The 19,651-nt window shown below is 47.3% G+C and overlaps 1 protein-coding gene across 1 annotated transcript in view; it reads right to left on the bottom strand.

Moving 5' to 3' along the window:
- Positions 1 to 19,651, bottom strand: part of GLRA3 (glycine receptor alpha 3) — a 502,398-nt gene that overhangs the window by 31,429 nt on the left and 451,318 nt on the right. The window contains exon 8 of the mRNA XM_075347194.1: positions 4,825 to 4,971. Coding sequence (XP_075203309.1) covers positions 4,825 to 4,971 — 147 coding nt within the window. The remainder of the gene's footprint in view (positions 1 to 4,824; positions 4,972 to 19,651) is intronic.

The raw sequence follows: 19,651 nt of genomic DNA, 5'->3' as shown, positions 1-19,651 counted from the left end.
CATTCATGCAGAGGAACAATTACAATGTTCTGGAATGGCCATCCCAGTCCCCTGACCTGAATATCATTGAACATCTGTGGGATGATTTGAAGCGTGCTGTCCATGCTCGCAACCATTAAACTTAACTGAACTGGAATTGTTTTGTAAACAGGAATGGTCAAATATACCTTCATCCAGGATCCAGGAACTCATTAAAAGCTACAGGAAGTGACTAGAGGCTGTTATTTTTGAAAAAGGAGGATCTACAAAATATTAATGTCACTCTTATGCTGAGGTGCCCATACTTTTGCACCGGTCAAATTTTGTTTAAATGCGGATTGCACATTTTCTGTTAGTACAATAAACCTCATTTCAATCCAGAAATATTACTCAGTCAATCAGTTATTAGATATATGAAACTGAAATAGCTGTTGCAAGAACCCAAATTGTTATGAAGAAAAAAGGTTAACATTAATAGGGGTGCCCAAATTTTTTGATATGACGGTATATATATATATATATATATATGTATGTATATATATATATATATATGTATGTATATATATATATATATATATATATATATATATATATATACATACATATATATATATATATGTATATATATATATATATATATATATATATAATTTCTTGACATTGAGTGAACCTCACTCATCAATGATTACTGGCATATATACAGTATATATATATATATATATATATATATGTATATATATATATATATGTATATATATATAAAAAATACTTCAGGAATCTCATTCACTTTGCTGGTACTGCAAACTGCTTCAATTTTTGTTACAAAACTGTGTGAGAAAATGCGACAGCAATGCAACAAATACCATATTTTCCAGATTATAAGATGCACTTTTTTTTCCCACAAACTGGGGGAAAAATAGGGGTGCGTCTTATCCGGATATGCATTACCCGAGTGGTGCAGGGTTGGCGACACTGAGAGCTGGGAGGAGGGGGGAGTGTCACTGCAATGGAGCAGCTCAGGAAGGTCATAGGAGAGAGGGTCGGCGATAACTGTGGACCCAGGGGTATCGCAGTGATGGGCGCCATTGATCTGCTGGTGCACTGCAGACTCCATTGAACTGCCAGTGCTTGACATGATGTGTCGCAGGCGGAAGAGGGGACGCTGCGCTCTCCCACTGCTCGGGTCCGGCTGCCGCTGCTCTGCGGCTGCTGCTGCTCGGTGGCGGAGCGATGGGCCGGATCCCGGGGACTCGAGCGGCGCTCCTGGCCCGTGAGTGAAAAGGGGTGGTTTGGTTTTGGGGATATTGTCCGTGACGCCACCCACGGTTGTGGGGATTTTGTGCACACCACCACTGCTCTGGACGGGGATCCCGGGAGTGGTGACAGGGAGCAGCTTTGTTGTTATTTCTCCCCTCCGTGGGTAGGGGGTTGGTTGTCCCGGGGCCCGGTGATGGGGTAGGAGTGGATGGCAGGCGGGTTGCGGGGCCTGGTGAGGTGCAGGGTCGCAGGGGCAGCGCTGTGCTGCACGGCACGGAGGTACCCACTCAGCCAATGATGATGACACAGTTCACGGTAAAACAAGCGACTGGATGGACGGGTCCCTCGGACGGTGCGGTGTTGTTGTTCCCTGCAGGTTAGTGATGACTGTCTCTCCCTGCACCTATGTTCTATGTTGATTCCGATGGGTTCCCACCGGTAACCCGCTCCCCGACCTGGATGTGGGCCGTAGGAGCCCCTTTTGCCCACAGGCGCTGGCCCTGGGAAACGGTTGCCCTTGGCGGTGATGGTGTCTCCCCTTCACGGTTGGACGGTTGCCTTCTGTCGGGACTTGACTGTTTGGAAACCCAGAGGTCCCCTTCACTAACGGATTTAGCAAATTCACGGCGATTCCTAGCCTTGCCGGGGTCCGAAAAGCCCCTGCCAATGGTGCTGGCTTCTCCTTGTGTACCGGTCCGGTACCGCCGGGCCACCGCCCGTCCACGGTCCTTACGGCAAACTCCGATAGGCCACTCCTGCAGACAGTCACCACCATCTGCCAACCTTGCTGCTCCGTCCGGGCCACACACCCGGACTCACTTTAGTCTGCTCTCTTGCCACTTCACTACTGCTCACTTTCCCTCCTTCCACTTTCACTGTCAAAACTGAACTCCTCTCTCCTTCACTTCCCTAGCTTAACCGAACTTCCTTTTTCCTGCCTCCAGGACTGTGAACTCTTTGGTGGGTGGAGACCAACCGCCTGGCTCCACCCCCTGGTGTGGACATCAGCCCCTGGGGAAGGCAACAAGGGTTTTGTGTCTGACCTTGATGTGCCTGCAGGGAGTGTGGGGTGTGTAGGTGTTGTGCTCTGTGGCCCCTGGCTTGTCCAGGGCGACACAGATGGACTTCAGAATATGGCCAAGGAAGCCAATCTGCACACGCGCCACCTCTGCGAGCAATTTTCTTGAAATACAGTGGGTACGGAAACTTATCAGACCCTTTTAAATTTTTCACTCTTTGTTTCGTTGCAGACATTTGGTAAATTCAAAAAATTTCATTTTTTTCTCATTAATGTACACTCTGCACCCCATCTTGACAGGAAAAAAAAGAAATGTAGAAATTTTGGAAATTTTTTAAACAAGAAAAGTGAAATATCACATGGTCATAAGTATTCAGACCCTTTGCTCAGACACTCATATTTTAAGTTACATGCTGTCCATTTCATTTTCATCCTCCTTGACAGTTCTACGTTTTCATTAGAGTCCAGCTGTGTTTAAGTAAACTGAGAGGAGTTGATTTGGAAAGACACACACCTGTCTATGTAAGACCTCACAGCTCACAGTGCATGTCACACCATATGAGAATCATGAGGTCAAAGGAAGTGCCAAGGAGCTCAGAGACAGAATTGTGGCAAGGCACAGATCTGGCCAAGGTTACAAAAGAATTTCTGCAGTACTCAAGGTCCCTAAGAGCACAGTGGGCTCCATAATCCTTAAATGAAAGAAGTTTGAGACCACCAGAACTCTTCCTTGACCTGGACGTCCAGTTAAACTGAGCAATCGTGGGAGAAGAGCCTTGGTGAGAGAGTTAAAGAAGAACCCCACGATTACTGTGGCTGAGCTCCAGAGATGCAGTAGGGAGATGGGAGAAAGTTGCACAAAGTCAACTATCACTGCAGCTCTCCACCAGTTGGGCTTTATAGCAGAGTGGCCAATGGAAGACATATAAAATCCAGCATAGAGTTTGCAAAAAAACACATAAAGGACTCCCAGACTATGAGAAATAAGATTCTCTGGTCTGATGAGCTGAAGATAGAACTTTTTGGTGATAATTTTAAGCAGTATAATTGGAGAAAACCAGGTACCACATCACAATGAAACATGGTGGTGGCAGTATCATGCCAGGGGGGTATTTTTCAGCTACAGGAACAGGACAACTGGTTGCAATTGAAGGAAAGATGAATGTGGCCAAGTCCAGAGATATCCTGGAATAAAACCTCTTCCAGAGTGCTCTGGCCCAGCTAGAGCCCTGACCTAAACCCAATTGAGTATCTCTGGAGAGACCTGAAAATGGCTGTCCACCAACGTTCACTATCCAACCTGATGGAACTGGAGAGCATCTGCAAGGAAGAATGGCAGAGGATCCCCAAATAAAGGTGTTAAAAACTTGTTGCATCACTCCCAAGAAGACTCATGGCTGTACTAGCTCAAAAGGGTGCTTCTACTCAATACTAAGCAAAGGGTCTGAATACTTATGACCACCTGATATTTCAGTTTTTTCTTTTTTATAAAATTTGCAAAAATTTCTACATTTATGTTCTTTTTTTGTCAAGATGGGGTGCAGAGTATACATTAATGAGAAAAAAAATACCTTTTTTGAATTTACCAAATGACTGCAATGAAACAAACAATTAAAAATTTAAAGGGGTCTGAATACTTTCCATACCTACTGTACATCGCGTTAAAAGCCGACAGATCAATGTAGCTGCAGTGCACCGTGAGATCAATGCCGCCTGCCACAAGTATCACTGACTCTCCTGAGCTGTGACATTCCCTCCTCTGAGCCCGCAGCTTTGCCGACCCTCTGTTCACTGACCCTCCTGAGCCACGACACCCTCTCCTATGAACCCGCAGCATTGCCAACCATGCTACCTGTGTCCCTCCTGAGCCATTGCACCACTGCCACTCCCCCTGGGGAGCTATTATATAAGACACACTAGGATTATAAGACGAACCACCATTTTAACATTAATATTTTTTTTCCCATTTTCCGCCTCTAAATTTGGGGTGCGTTTTATAAAATAAAAAATTCAGTACTTAACATTTGCACATACCCATATGAAAGATTTAGCGCACTGTGACACTCAGTATGAGATAAGCATTGCATGTTTGTGTTTTCCTAGAGTTCATAATTTTTTTTCTCTTCAACTTTGAGCTTTCATTTTAGTGTTATTTCCCCCTGACCCCAAAAAAAAGAAAGTTATTACTTTTCCTTCTGGGACTCCAAAGATCCTGAGATCAGGGCTCTGGAGTCAACCTCTAGATGGTGCAAAGGTGCATGTGCTTGACGTTAGCTCCTTTCATTGTCAATGAGACTGTGGAAGGAAGCCAAATGATGTGTAGTAAACCTTCTCTGGAAGTCCCATTGACCATGAATGAAGCCAAGCACACACGTCTCTGTTCCATATAAAATAGAGCTTCAGAGCTCTGATCTCAAGATCTTTGATGTTCCAGCAGTCAGACTCCCAGTGATCAGAAAGGGATCTAATTTCTCTTTTCCCTACTTGTTTATTAAATTTTAAAGAGTAATTCCAAAAATCTTTCACATATAATCATATGTTAAGACTAGTGAAAATAATGCTGAAAATACCTTCTCCTTCTTCCTCTTGCGTCGAAATCTTAAAAGTTCTTTGTGCTGTCTGGACACAAAATTGACGGCTGCATACTCAAGTAAGGCGGAAAATACAAACAGCAGACAGACGGCCATCCAAATGTCAATAGCTTTAACATAGGAAACCTGTGGTGAGGAAATAAATGGTTATAGGTAAGTGGAATCAATTGCGCATATGTATTAAAGGGAAGGTGCCATAAAAAAAACAAACATTTTTTCAACAATTATAAAAATGTGAAGTATAAATTTCAATAATTTTTTTTAAAATATTAATTCTTTTTTGTGATGTAACATAAATAATCATTTATTTTTTATAATGTCCAATTTTAAACACTAGGGGGTGCAGTTGTTGAATTTTGCCATGAAAACCTAGTGGGTCTGCTCACATTGTGTGATGTCACCTCCCCTTCTGGGCATTTGCAAATGGATGAGGATGACGTGTAGGACCACAGTGCCGATATATATTGTTAATGATTATAAAATGATACTGAGATGAGGATAGTGACACTGAGGATGGCTTGCAGGAATTATTCTATTAGCTGGTGCTACTCACTCTGTCCTTCGCTGGGATGACACACGCGGTCTGGATCATATATGATGGGATTAGCTACAGGGCTCAGAATTATGTATCACATATGAGGGAATTAGACACAGAGCATAGCGGAGTGTATCACCTATGATATGATTAGATACAGCGCTGAATAGAGTGAATCTACAGGATAGGATCAGATATGGACTGTACCATGTGCTAAGATTAGATATGCAGACTGTATCACAGAAGATGGGATTAGATATGTGTGACCACTGCTCCATCCACTTGTATGGGAGCAGTAGAGTAATGTGTGATCCCGCTCCATCCACTGTTATGGGGGCAGTAGTGTATATATGATTGCCATTCCTTCAACTCTATGTGCTGGGATTAGATACACATTTCTATGGGCTGTATCAAATTATGTGCATTCAATATTTGGCTCTGGGTTATACTGCACATGGTGGCAATAGTTAAGCAGCTTTGTGTTATATCACACATGGTGGGATTAGATACATTGCTCTGGGTTGTACCACATATGATGGTATTATGCGGGCGTCACACGGTACGATCTATTGAGCGATCGTTCCCGCCCCCGTCGTTTGTGCATCACGGGCAATTAGTTGCCCGTGGCGCACAAAGTCATTAAACCGCCATCACACGTACTTACCTTCTGAGCAACGTTGCTGTGGGCGGCGAACATCCACTTCCTGAAGGGGGTGGGACGTTCAGTGTCACAGCGACGTCACACAGCGGCAGGCCAATAAAAGCAGAGGGGCGGAGATGAGTGGGACGTAAACATCCCGCCCAACTCCTTCCTTCCACATAGCCAGCGGGAGCCTCGGGACGCAGGTAAGCTGTGTTCATCATTCCCGGGGTGTCACACGGAGTGATGTGTGCTGCCCCGGGTATGATGAACAACCGGCGCAAAGAAAAATAAACTACTTTTTAAAAATAAACGATGTGTCAACGATACACTATTTTCGAACGTCACATGGGACGATGTCGTAAATGATGCCAGATGTTCATCACGAAAACCGTGACCCCGGCGACATATCGCACGATAGATCGTTTCGTGTGACGCCCGCACTAGATACACGGCTCTGGGTTGTATTCGATATGATGTCATTTGATACATAACTCTTGGTTTTGACACACATGATGGCATTAGATGCATGTCTCTACTATGTCAGTCTTAAGGCCGCTTTACACGCAGCGACATCGCTAGCGATGTCGCTAGCGATCGCACCCGCCCCCGTCATTTGTGCGTCACGGGCAGATTGCTGCCCGTGGCGAACAATATTGCCGGTACGCGTCGCACGTACTTACCTTCCTGGCGACGACGCTGTGGCCAGCGAACAACCTCTTTTTTAAGGGGGCGGTTCATGCGGCGTCACAGCGACGTCACACAGTGGGCCGCCAATAGAAGCGGGGGGCGGAGAGCAGCCGCATTCACGTCAGCAGGAACGCTGTTGTTCGTCATTCCCGAGGTGTCACATGTAGCGATGTGTGCTGCCTCAGGAACGACGAACAACCTGCGTCCAAAATGAGCAATGATATTTGGGAAAGGAACGACGTGTCAACGATCAACGATTTGGTGAGTATTTGTGATCGTTACCGGTCGCTCATAGATGTCCCATGCAACGTTATCGCTAACGAGGCCAGATGTGCGTCACGAATTCTGTGACCCCAACGATATCTCATTAGCAATGTCGTTGCGTGTAAAGCGGCCTTTATCCTCCTTCAGATATCTGAATAAGGCTTACACAGATATAGCAGACCTCAGTCGGTGTTCAGAGCACAGAGCCGTGATAATTAAACTGCGGTGCTCGGAACACTGTGGTGACAGTAGCAGTGAGTGGTAATCAGCCGCGTGTTAATGTACTACTAGTATCAGGTTGCCAAATATTGCTTGCTCACCCCTGATGCTCACCACAATCCGGCAATTCTGCCTTCTGGCATCTCTGCACCCCAACATCTCCTGTCACTGCTCGCACTGAGTACTGTGAGCGGTGATAGGGGGAAATTAAAACTCACAGTATAGCTGCGAGCTTAAAAATATTGCGCGTTTCTCTTACAGCTGTGAACTGGACAGCCACAATACCGGAGATGTGGTCAGACACCAACTAGAGTCCCCTATGTACAGAGCTGCCGTATATGAGTGCTCAGGCACTTACACACCCACAAATGAAATGGCAGCCCCCAGTGTCGGCAGAAAAAAAAATATAAAAACCTGTTAAACCAGTGCTTTTATTTTTTTATTAAAAACAATGGATTATATTATCAATAATTATTAATAAACAAATAAAAAGCATGGCACCTACTCTTTAAAAACCCCATAAATGCGAGCAAGAAGCACAAGTGAAATCTCCTATACACAGACATTGATGGTAACAATAAAGTAGATATACCAAAACTGTCTTCAATTTCCATTAACATGTGGTTAAGTGACATTACACAGCAGCAAGCACTGGGTGCAGAAGTTTTTGTTGTACGAAACTAGGGAGGAACTAAAACCGTTTGTCCAGGACTAAGGGGTACTTTACACATTGCGACATCGCTAACATTTGCTAGCGATGTCCAGCGCGATAGCACCCGCCCCCATCGTACATGCGATATCTTGTGATTGCTGCCGTAGCGAACATTATCGCTATGGCAGCTTGACATGCACTTACCTGGTCGGCGACGTCGCTGTGACCACTGAACAATCCCTCCTTCAAGGGGGAGGTGCGTTCGGCGTCACAGCGATGTCACCGCAACGTCACTAAGCGTCCGGCCAATAGAAGCGGAGGGGTGGAGATGGGCGGGACATAAAATCCTGCCCACCTCCTTCCTTCCGCATAGCCGGTGGACGCAGGTAAGGAGATGTTTGTCGTTCCTGCGGCTTCACACACAGCGATGTGTGACGCCGCAGGAGCAACAAACAACATCGTATCTCCTGATGTAGTGACATTATGGAAATGAATGACATTACACAGATCAGCAATTTTTTATGCTTCTTTTACACGTTGCGATGTCGCTGCCGGCGCCGGATGTGCGTAACTAACGAACGTGACCCCGATGATATATCGGTAGCGATGTCGCAACTTGTAAAGTACCCCTAGGACATCCATGACAAATCCTTAGTATAGCTCAGCAATATTGGATCAATTAGATTCTGAAATCAGATACAGTGCCTTGAAAAAGTATTCAAACCTTGTGAACTTTTACACATTTTTTTCACATAATAACTACAAACTTAAATTTTATTGAGGATTTTATTGGATATGCTAACTCTAAAGGCCCCGTTACATGCAACGACATCGCTAACGAGATGTCGCTGGGGTCACGGAATTCGTGTCGCACATCTGGCCTCGTTAGCGACGTCATTGCGTGTGACACGTACGAGTGACCGCTAACGATCCAAAATACTCACCACATCGTTGATTGTTGACACGTCGTTCATTTTCAAACTATTGTTGCTCGTTCTGGACACAGGTTGTTCGTCGTTCCATCGCTACGTGTGACACCCCGGGAATGACGAACAACAGCGTTCCTGCGTCCTCCGGCAACGAGGTGGGAGTGACCTTCATGCGGCTGCTCACCGGCCCTTCGCTTCTATTGGTTGCCTGCTGTGTGACGCCGCACGAACCGCCCCCTTAGAAAAAAGGTTGTTTGCCAGCCATAGCAACGTCGTTAGGCTGGTAAGTATGCGTGATGCGTACCTCCGATATTGTTCGCCACGGGCAGCGATTTGCCCATGACGGACAAACGATGGGAGCGGGTGCAATCGCTATCGACATCGCTAGCGATGTCGCAGCGTGTGTAGCGCCCTTTAGCGTGCCTCCAGTGCTTTGCACTGCACAACTGTTGTGTTATGGTTCTACTGAGGAAGTAGCTTGCTTACTTCAAAATGGTTTGAAATTAAAACCACACTGACATCGCTACAATTACCTTTGGATCTTTTTTGTAGATATTAGTACCAGCAGCACAGATTTACCAGTTCCTTCTCAACTATTTGAAAAGATACGTAACAAGTATTTGTGAAATGTACAGGAAATTATAGTTTTCCAAACACTTGAAAAATATAAATCTCAAAATTTTGACGTGAATTTGTATTCAGCCCCTGCTGTCTGATACCCCTAAATAAAATCCCAAGTGACCAATTGCCTTTAGAATTTACATAATTAATAAATTAAGTCCTCCTGTGTGCAATTTATTCTCATTAAAACTAAAGCTATTCTTTAAATTCCTCAGGGGTTTGTTTGAGAACATAAGAAACCAAACATCATCATGAAAAGCAAGGAACACAACAGACAGGTCAGGGATAAAGTCATGGAGAATAGTAAAGCAGGGTTGAGGTTATAAAGAAATAAACCAAGCTCTGAATGCCTCACAGAGCAACCCAGCTTCCAAAAATGGAAGGTCCATGGTGTGACGCCCTGGACTAGTCAGGTCGTCCCAGGTAGTCACACACAACACCACACCCTCTCCCAATTAGGTGACATCAGTCAAACTAAAAACCTTGTCACCACCCTCCAGGTTTGATGTCCACACCAGGGGGTGGAGCCAGGCGGTTGGCTCCGCCCACTGAGGAGTTCACAGGCCTGGAGGCGGGAAAACACAGACACAAGTTCACAGAGAGTCGTTTTGACAGTGAAGGAGGGAGGACGAGTTCAAGGGCAGTCCTGTGCCCAGGCCTGCCATAGACTACTCCGGTGGCTGGGTCGGAGCCCAGTCACCATTGACAAGGAGGCAGACGGTGGTGGCCGCCTGCAGGAGCTGGGATTACAGCGGGTGGAACCATAGGGACTGGGGTTGGGCGGTGGCCCGCCGGTACCGAACCGGGGAACCGATTGGAAACCGGAACACCAAGAGGGGTACTCAGACCGAGACGAAGCCCCGAACCGACAGGGCTGAGTCAAATCAACTGATTGCGGACTGGACTTTAGGACCTATCCCACACAAAACCCGTTAGAAGACAACAGCCCAACCATACAGGGTAAAGCCACTGCCAAGACACCGAAAGGGCCAGCATCTGCGGGCAAATGGGCTCCTATGGCATATACAAGTCGGGGAGCGGTCTACCGGTGTCTAGGCATAGGAGTCAAACATTTACACACAGAGGTGCAGGAGAAAGGAGGAAACCACCAACCTATACCGGGAGAAGCTGCAGCCGGCTGCGGGCCCCGTTCATCACTCTGGTTTACCAGAGACTCGAGTGTATTGTGTCAGAGTGAGTACACCAGTGCCTTCGGGCCGCGCACCGTGCTGCACCGCACCAGCGTCCAACCCGCTTTCCCGCCTCAGCACCTCCCTGGGGCCCCCGGGATCATTGCTCCCCTACCCACGGAGGGGTCAACACCAAGCTGCGCAACACCATCCCCGGGAGGCCTAGTTAACGGCAGCGGTGGTGTCCATCCATTCACCACAACCCGTGGGTGGCGTCACAAACTTACAATCCAAACCAAACAACCGCGGCCCCGGCCGTGGAACTCCTCACCGGAGTCCCTGCGTGTGGCACCAACTCCCTTGCAGAGCGACGTGACCCCCGGGTCCATGAGAGGCTCGAGCCACCACCCGCAGTACGAGCACGGATCCGAGTGGCTCGGCGGTCGCAGCCGAGCCCGCGGGGCAGTACAATGGTACAATCACAAACCTAGCAAGACTTGGCCATCCACCTATACTGATATTCCAAGCAAGGAGATCACTAATTAGACGTGTAGCCTAGAGGCCCATGGTCACTCTGGAGAAGCTGCAGAGATCCACAAAACAACTATTATTTCTGGAGTAAATGTCACAAATTAAGTATAAAAAAATCTATTTTTTAAATCAAACAATAAAGGCTGCCCGTGGCGTACAACATCGCTCGGACCTGTCACACGTACTTACCTGCCCAGCGACGTCACTGTAGCTTGCCAACTGCCTTCTTTATAAGGGGGCGGTTCATGCGGCACCATAGCGACGTCACATGGCAGCCGTCCAATAGAAGCGGAGGGGCGGAGAGCAGCCGAAAGAAAGTGACGCCCACCTCATTGCCGGAGGACGCAGGTACGGTGTTGTTCCTCGTTCCTGGGGTGTCACACGTAGCGATGTGTGCTGCCTCAGGAATGACGAACAACCTGCGTCCTGCAACAGCAACGATATTTGGAATTAGAACGACATGTCAACGATCAACGATTAGGTGAGTATTTTTGATCGGTAGCGGTCGTTCGTACGTTTCACACGCAACGATGTCACTAATGAGGCCGGATGCGCGTCACGAATTCCGTGACCCCAACGACATCTCGTTAGCGATGTCGTTGTGTCTAAAGCCACCTTAAGAAGTCCCAGTTGCATTTGCATAAAGCCATGTAAGGCACACAACTAACATGTGGAAGAAGGTGCTCTGGTCAAATGAGTATAAGTAGAGATTTTGGTCTGTATGCAAAAGACTATGTATGGTAGAAAACTAACACTGCACATCACCCTGAAAACACAATTCCTGCCATCAAACATGCTGGTGGCAGCATCATGCTGTGGGAATGATTTTCTTCAGCAGGGACAGGAAAGCAGGTCGCGGTTGATGGGAAGATGGATGGAGCTAAATACAGGGCAATACTGGAGGAAAACCTGTTAAAGCTTGCAGCAGACTTGCTGCCTGTCTTTAACCCACTAAGAAATGTATTACCACTACATGAATAGCTTAAAATAATTAACAATAATCAATATCATTATTTACTTATAGAGCACCATTGATTCTATGGTGCTGGAGATGTGAAAAGTGTTCACATACAAATATAACCTACAATGAATAGACTAATCATGACAGACTGGTACAGAGGGTAGAGGGTGCCCGTCACATGGGATTGCAGTTACAGGGTAATGAGAATGAGACGGTAGGTTGGTGTTGGGTTGCAGCAGGCCTTGTAGACTAGGGAGATAACAGTTGGGTCATTGCAGGCTCTACGATTTATTGAAGAAATGCGTTATCAAGCTGTGTTTGAAGGTTGTGAATTCTGAAGACAATCAGATGAGGGATACTTGAAGAAAGTCCTGGAGGCGATTAGGTGAGAAACATACGAGAGTGGAGCTGAAAAGGAGGTTTTGTAAGGTAATATTAGAAACATTAGGCCTCATCTGAAATATGCAATAGTAAAAATGTCCCTTTTGCCTATAGCAACCAATCAGGGCTCAGCTTTCTTTTTTTACAGTGCAGTGTAAAAATTAAAAGTTATGCTCAAATTGGTTGTTTGGGGTATCTGTCGCGGGCGGGGAGGAGGCCGCCGCCGCTGCGCTCTCGCTAACGCTCGGGTCCGGCGCTGCTGCTGCTGCTCGGTGGCTCGAGTGTGGGCCGGATCCGGGGACTCGAGCGGCGCTCCTCGCCCGTGAGTGAAAAGGGGATAGTTTTTGGGGTTTGGGAAATCGGTCCGTGCCGCCACCCATGGTTTGTGGTGAGGTTGGGACACCACCGCTGCTCTGGACGGGGATCCCGGGAGCGATGACAGGGAGCAGCCGAGATGTTTCTCTCCCCTCCGTAAGTAGTGGGGTTTTGGTGGTCCCGGAGCCCGGTGAGGGTAACTGGAGAGTGGATGGCAGGGTTTGGTGAGGTGCAGGGTCGTGGGGGCAGCACGGTGCCAGACGGCACGGTAGTACTCACTCAGCCAATAACGTATACAGCGTCTCTGGTAAAACAAACGGCTGGATGGACGGGTCCCGCAGCCGGCTGCGGTGGTCACTCCCGGTAGGTTGGCGGTGACTGCCTTTCCCTGCACCTGTAGTGTGTTTTCGGCCCTGATGGCTTCCCACCGGTAACCCGCTCCCCAGCGTAGATAGATGCCGAGGGAGCCACTTTTGCCCGCAGGCTCTGGCCCTGGGAATTTTAGCCTTGGCGGTGACTGTATTTCCCTTCACAGTTGGGCGGTTGCCTTCAATCGGGTCTTTGCTGCTGGGAAACCCGGGAGGTTCCCGTCACTAATGGATTTGACCGGTTTTACGGCGACTCCAAGCCTGGTCGGGGTCCGTAGGCCCTGCCGGATGGTGCTGGCTTCTCTTTGCTCCCCGGTTCGGTACCGGCGGGCCACCGCCCGTCCCCGGTCCTACGGTTCCGCGTCGATCGGCCCCTCCTGCAGACGGCCACTACCGTCTCCCAACCTTGCTGTATGTGCCCAGGCCACGTACCCGGACACGGTCAGACTGCTCCTCGCTTGCCACTTACTCCTTCACTCTCCCTAACTCCACTCTCCTCTCCTCCACTGCTTCTTTTCCCGCCTCCAGGACTGTGTACTCCTCAGCAGTTGGGGCCAACCGCCTGGCTCCACCCCACCTGGTGTGGACATCAGCTCCTGGAGGGACGCGACAAGGATTTGTGTGCTGATGTGCCTAACCGGGGTGTGGGGTGTGTTGTTGCAGTACCTGTGACGTCCTGGCTTGTCCAGTGCGCCACATATCTAGCTATGTTTCTATATTAGGCAGATTTAATAAATAAGAAGCACAATATTCACAGCTTTGCTTGACCAGCACAAAAGTTATAATGGAGTTACAAAAGTGTCACCTGACTCCTTTTTATGGTATCTACACTGCTGCTCTGCCTGCCACTGTTTCTACTCTTCCCCATGCTCTACAGTGCTGTTCTGCTCTTATAGCATGTGTGCTGTGTGATCTCACTTATGAAAAGAAAAAAAATAGTGCTATACAACAGGCAACAAATGGTGAGATATCAAGTTCAGATTACAGTACAATGGAATATCAGAAATAAACACAAATGAAGCATAACAGTCATTAATTTTTATTAGATAAATCAATAGTAGACATGAAAATAAGTGCCTTTGTAATATATCTAAGGGAAATCTGCTTCTTTCTCTGCCAGAATTGATCAGTCATTATCAAAATTCTGAATTCTGAGGTAAAATCTGTATTCAGTGAAGACTTTCCCATTACTGAGATAGAAGATTACTGATGAGCTTCTATGTAGAAAGCCATGGAACCCCTGGGGTGGAGGGGTGACATGACCAAGGGGGAGGTTAGGGAGTGATGGGGTTAATAGGTACAGTTTGTGCAGGGATGCCAAATATGGCATTAGTGGGTGGTTTAGCTGGGGATATAGAAGAGGAGTAGGGAAATGGTTAGTCCGGGAACTTGAGGGGTTACCTCCTCTCTTCTTCCGGACGCCGAACGATCCCCACCCACCCTCTCGTTTTGTGTTGTTGTCTGGGGGACGTTGTTTGGAAGTTGGGGTGCTATTTGTCACAGCAGCGGGGAGTAGGTCTGGTCCAGAGGTTTGGAAGTGATTGGTAACTGGAACGGGAGTCATCGTCTTGGTATGGTGGCTCTCGGTTCTGGGTTGTGACAGGCACGGGGTCCTGCTAAAGTGTGGGGGTGTCAATCCGTGGGTGATTGGCACCTCATCCCTGGGTTGGTGTGTTGCAGCCAGGGATAGGGGGAGTAGTAGTTCATGGACTGGGGCTGCCCCGGGGGTCATGTGAAATGGTATTGTCTATTGTTACCTTTATGCTGTTGTTTGGGGTCGCCCGTTGGACGGCGTCCCCAAGGTGTTAGTATGTAAACAATAGGCAATAAAGGCTGCTGTGGCCATTTGAACCAAGTCGCATGCAATCCGTGTGTTTATTTCCATATGTTAATGGTTTGGTAACACAGACATCACGACCGGGGAATCCTCCCTCAGCTGGTCATGATAGAAGAGGAACAAAGGGTGGTTGAAGCTCTGCCTCTAGCTACTATCTTTGCTTATAGCTCCTCTCTCTGTCTCTAGCGCCTCCTTCTGCCTCTAGCACCTTCTTCTGCCTCTAATGCCTTCCTCTGCCTCTATTTCCTTTCTCAGCATTTAGCTCCTGTCTCAACATCTAGGTCCTCTCTCAGCATCTAGCTCCTCTATTTGCCTATAGCTCCTCCCTCTGCCTCTAGCACCTTCCTCTGCTTCTAATACCTTCCTCTGCCTCTCTCAGCATCTAGCTCCTCTCTCTGCCTATAGCTCTTCTCTCTGCCTATAGCTCCTCCCTCTACCTATAGCTCCTCTCTCTGCCTATAGCTCCTCCCTCTGCCTATAGCTCCTCTCTCTGCCTCTAGCTCCTCCCTCTGCCTCTAATGCCTGCCTCTGCCTCTAGCTCCTCTCCCTGCATCTAGATCCTCTCTCTGCATCCAGAGCTCCTTTCTGCCTCTAGCTCCTCTCTCTGCCTCTAGCTCCTTCCTCTGTCTCTAGCTCCTCTCTCTGCTATTAGCTCCTCTCTGCCTTTAGCGCCTCTCTCTGCTATTAGCTCCTCTCTCTGCCTTTAGCTCCTCTCTCTGCATCTAGCTCCTGCCTCTGCCTCTAGCTTCTCCTCTGTCATCTATCTCAGTAATGGGAAAGTCTTCACTGAATACAGATTTTACTTCAGAATTGTGAATTTTGATAATGACTGATCAATTCTGTCAGAGAAAGAAGCAAATTTGTCTAATAAGATATATTACAAAGTTACTTATTTTCATGTGTACTGTTGATTTATGAAATAAAAATTAAAAGGACAGTTACTCTTTAACATTTGGTTGGGATGTTATTCTGTCTGATATTAAAAGGGTTATGAGGTTAAAAGAAGTTATCACTTATCCACAATGATAGATAAACTAATGGATTGGTGGGGTCTGACCTCTAGTAACGGTGTTAATATTGTCCTCTTCTGACGTAGGATAGGTGATAATTTATAGATTGATAGGAGTCATAGCCATTGGACTATCATCTATCCTATGGATTACGGAAAACTTCTTTCCCCAGATAACCCCTTTAACCTTCTTAAGACTATTAAAATTACTATTTATTCAAAGTAATATGTGTTCACTAAGCTTTGTTTTTTTCTTCAATATTCTGTAATGCGTTTTCCTTATTATAGCTTTAGGCTGTGTAGAAGCAATTTCCACTTGCAATATATGGATGCTTTGCTATAACCCTCATGCTACCTTTTATAACTTGCAACTGCTTTCTGTATTTTTTCTTAATTGAGAGTGAAAGTAGCAAAGAATAGGTTATTCATCAACATCCAACCTTTCCTTACCCAGTGCCTAACCGTAATATAGGCACACACATATGTATACATACATATATAGCCACATCTGTTGAGAAATTGATGTCAATAGAACCTTTAGACATATTTTTACTTTAAAATTGGTGTTCAATACTTATTTCCAGCTGTATATACATACACTGATGAGCAAAAGGATAGTAATGTTTTGATCTTTTAAATTTTAGGCTTTATATATCACCATCCACTAGAGCTTTGAAGGTGACACTACCCTCATTTTATAGACAATCATCTTGGGTATCTCATACATAAACTTGACTTCAACTATTTAGTATACGATTAGATATGCAGATTCTTGTCATGTTGCTGTATTGTTACTATTTTCCTCCTAAAAATTTAAATTACATTTTTTATTATTTTGTAAATCCACCTTTGACCTTAATCCTTCTCGGTATGCTCTGGATCAGATTCAAGCATATCTTGACAGATATTTGATCGCATGTCTCTTCACCTTCCCAGTGTTGATGCAAACTGGTTAGCTCACTTGGGTTTGGGTGTGTATACAGCTTTTTCTTCAAATTTACCCAAAAGTGTTAGTTGGGTTGAGCTGGGGACTGTCGGGGCCAATCCAGCACCTCTACTTCATTTAAATTGAACCATTAATTTGACAATCTTGACGTATGCTACCAGTTGTTTTCCTGATGAAACACTAAGTCACCCTTTTCATAACCAGGGTACTCAAGTGTATGAAGTAACTCGTCTTGTAGAATACTCACATAAGAGTCAATAATGAGACCACCACCATTACCCTGGTCTAGTATCCAATGTATTTGGCTGTGAAACAATCCCATATCATCAAGTTACCTCCACCAAATTTAACATTTCCTTCAATTTCACGATCCGTTAACCCCTTTTTCACCTGTTTCTTTTTTGTTTCTTCAAGGCCTATTTGCAGTCATCAGAGCCTAGTCTATTGAATTTCGTCTGTTTACTCATCAACCGCTTCCAATTTTCAACTGTCCACTTTTCTGCAAACTTCAGCCAATGCTTCGTATGACGACATTGAAGTTGAGGTATCTTCACTAGAGTTGAGCTCGGTTTGCGGTTCGAGGTTCTCCAGTTCGCGGCTCGAGTGATTTTGGGGGCTGTTCTAGATCGAACTAGAACTCGAGCTTTTTGCTAAAGCTCGATATATCTAGATACGTTCGAGAATGGTTCTAGCAGCAAAAAGACAAGCTAATTACTAGCTGGCTATCCGCTGTAATAGTTTAAGACTCACACTATTATGAAATTTCAGTGTACAGTGTGCGGGAACAGCGCATTCAGATCACTGCTGTTTGGATAATGGCGATCGCCATTTTTTTTTTTTCCTTGTCTTCCTTCCCTAAGCGCGCGTGTGTAGTGGGGCGGGCCAGCATGTCAGCCAATCCCAGACACACACACAGCTTTTAGCCAGAGAAGCAACAGCATGTGTGATAGGATGTCCATGTCACATGTCCCTGCATTATAAAAACGAGTATCTGCCCGTCCGGACGCCATTATCTCTTCTGCGTCTGGGTGTCAGTCACCGCTGGCGTAGCTCCTGTCTCCGATAATGCTGTGTACGCTCTATACACAGCGCTATACAGAATAGGGATAGAAGTTTCTTTCAGCCATTGTAAGGGCTAATACCGGCAGGGTCAGAGCCATAGGTGACAGTCAGGGCCGTGAAAATGTGGCGCCCCTGACCTGGTCAGGCACCACTGAGTACTGCACCCATGCTGGGGACAGTACAATACAGGTAATCCAGAAGGCTGACAGGGGTGTGGTACACAGGCGCATAGTAATCAGCTCTCACACATGTACCCATGAGAGGACCCCTGGGGATCCCAGGAGGGGGAAAAGCCTTGACCTTCACTGGAATAGTGGAGGGGGCCAAAAGCCTCCATCTCCTCTCAAGGGGTGTGGTAAGAGAGTCTGGTTGCTAGGTGGCGTAGGCAAGAACAGGAGAGGAGGGGCAGTGAGTCGGTTAGAGCAGAACTCCATAGGGCTCAGTGAGGAGCAGACCTGTGGGGCTGTTGCTGTCTAACAGCGCCCGCGCAGTGGCTACTGACGGGGGAGAACGGTCAACTAGGAGTGCTACCCGAAATCCATCTTCAGCTAAAGAAAGGGCACGGAGTGGGAAGTAAGGAGACTGCTAGAGAGTACCAGGCCCAAACGGGCGGCAGATCCCGAAGCGGAGATAGATCCAGCTTTCTTTTGCTAAACCTGCCGGTGTGGGGCTCTCAAAGCCCACGCCACAACACCACAAAAGCCGCAGCCACGTAGCCACAGTTAGGGCCCATAGCTCACAGGAGGCAAGAAGCTGGAGTGATCTGGCCCAGGCAACAAGCACACGGCAAACGAAGGGGAGTGAGGCTTCAGCAACTTCCCTGGGTGACCCCCATAGGGACTCAAAGTCGGGGTCACCCCAAACCACCAAGGGCTAAGGAAGGCGAGTTAGTAGTCACCCTCACAAGTCAGCCTGAAGGACACCTGGTTCCCGCCTGGTTCATCCCAGCTACGCCCGGGTTACTCACCCTGCCACCTGAAGTGAGTAAAAACCCTGAAAGACATTCTGCCTGTGTGGAGTTATTCTGCGCCTTGTGGTACTACGCACCTACATCGGGCCCTGGGGCTTGCCTCACTCTCAGGGGGCTATTCCAACTAACTGCACATACCATCAGCCCCAGGCGACCCTCAATCTGCAGTGGCGGTCCCTACTGGCCGCAATACTGAGAGTGGCGTCACGACAAGAAGAAGATCTCCTACCTGTGACCAGATCCAGCTACGTGGAGTCCCTGAAGGTAATGCACCGACACAACACCTGTGGGGCTTCACATCTGGCGTCACGAACAGGATAAGGACTAGACCTGTCCAGACAGGTGACCATGTGCCTGGGCGGTCCGCTTGAAAAATTGGAAGCGCCGCCATATTGCCACCATGAAAAGCGCGCTGAAAAACAACAGCAGCCCGCGCTGGAAGAAGTTACCGCCCACGAAGAGGTGTGGCTACCCAGAGAGCCCCTGCAGAGTTCTGACCTTGCCAGCTATGAGAGTGGAAGCGTCCAGAGACGTCGGGACAGAAAGGGAGCCAGAAGCCTGCTGCTGGGAGAGGAGCTGCTGAAAGAGGCAGAGCGGAAACTGAACAGCTTGCTACTAGAGGCAACGGCGAGTCCACTGCTGGGAAATCGCGCAGAAGAGGGCGCAGAAGAAATGGCGTCTGACTGCAGAAACCCAGAACCGGGCTCCGCTGCCTGGTGGTATCGGGAGCTGGCCCAGTTCTGCGA

This window comes from Anomaloglossus baeobatrachus, chromosome 1, assembly GCF_048569485.1.
Source record: "Anomaloglossus baeobatrachus isolate aAnoBae1 chromosome 1, aAnoBae1.hap1, whole genome shotgun sequence".
NCBI classification, from domain to species: domain Eukaryota; kingdom Metazoa; phylum Chordata; class Amphibia; order Anura; family Aromobatidae; genus Anomaloglossus; species Anomaloglossus baeobatrachus.
This window is presented reverse-complemented; position numbering and strand designations above follow the sequence as displayed.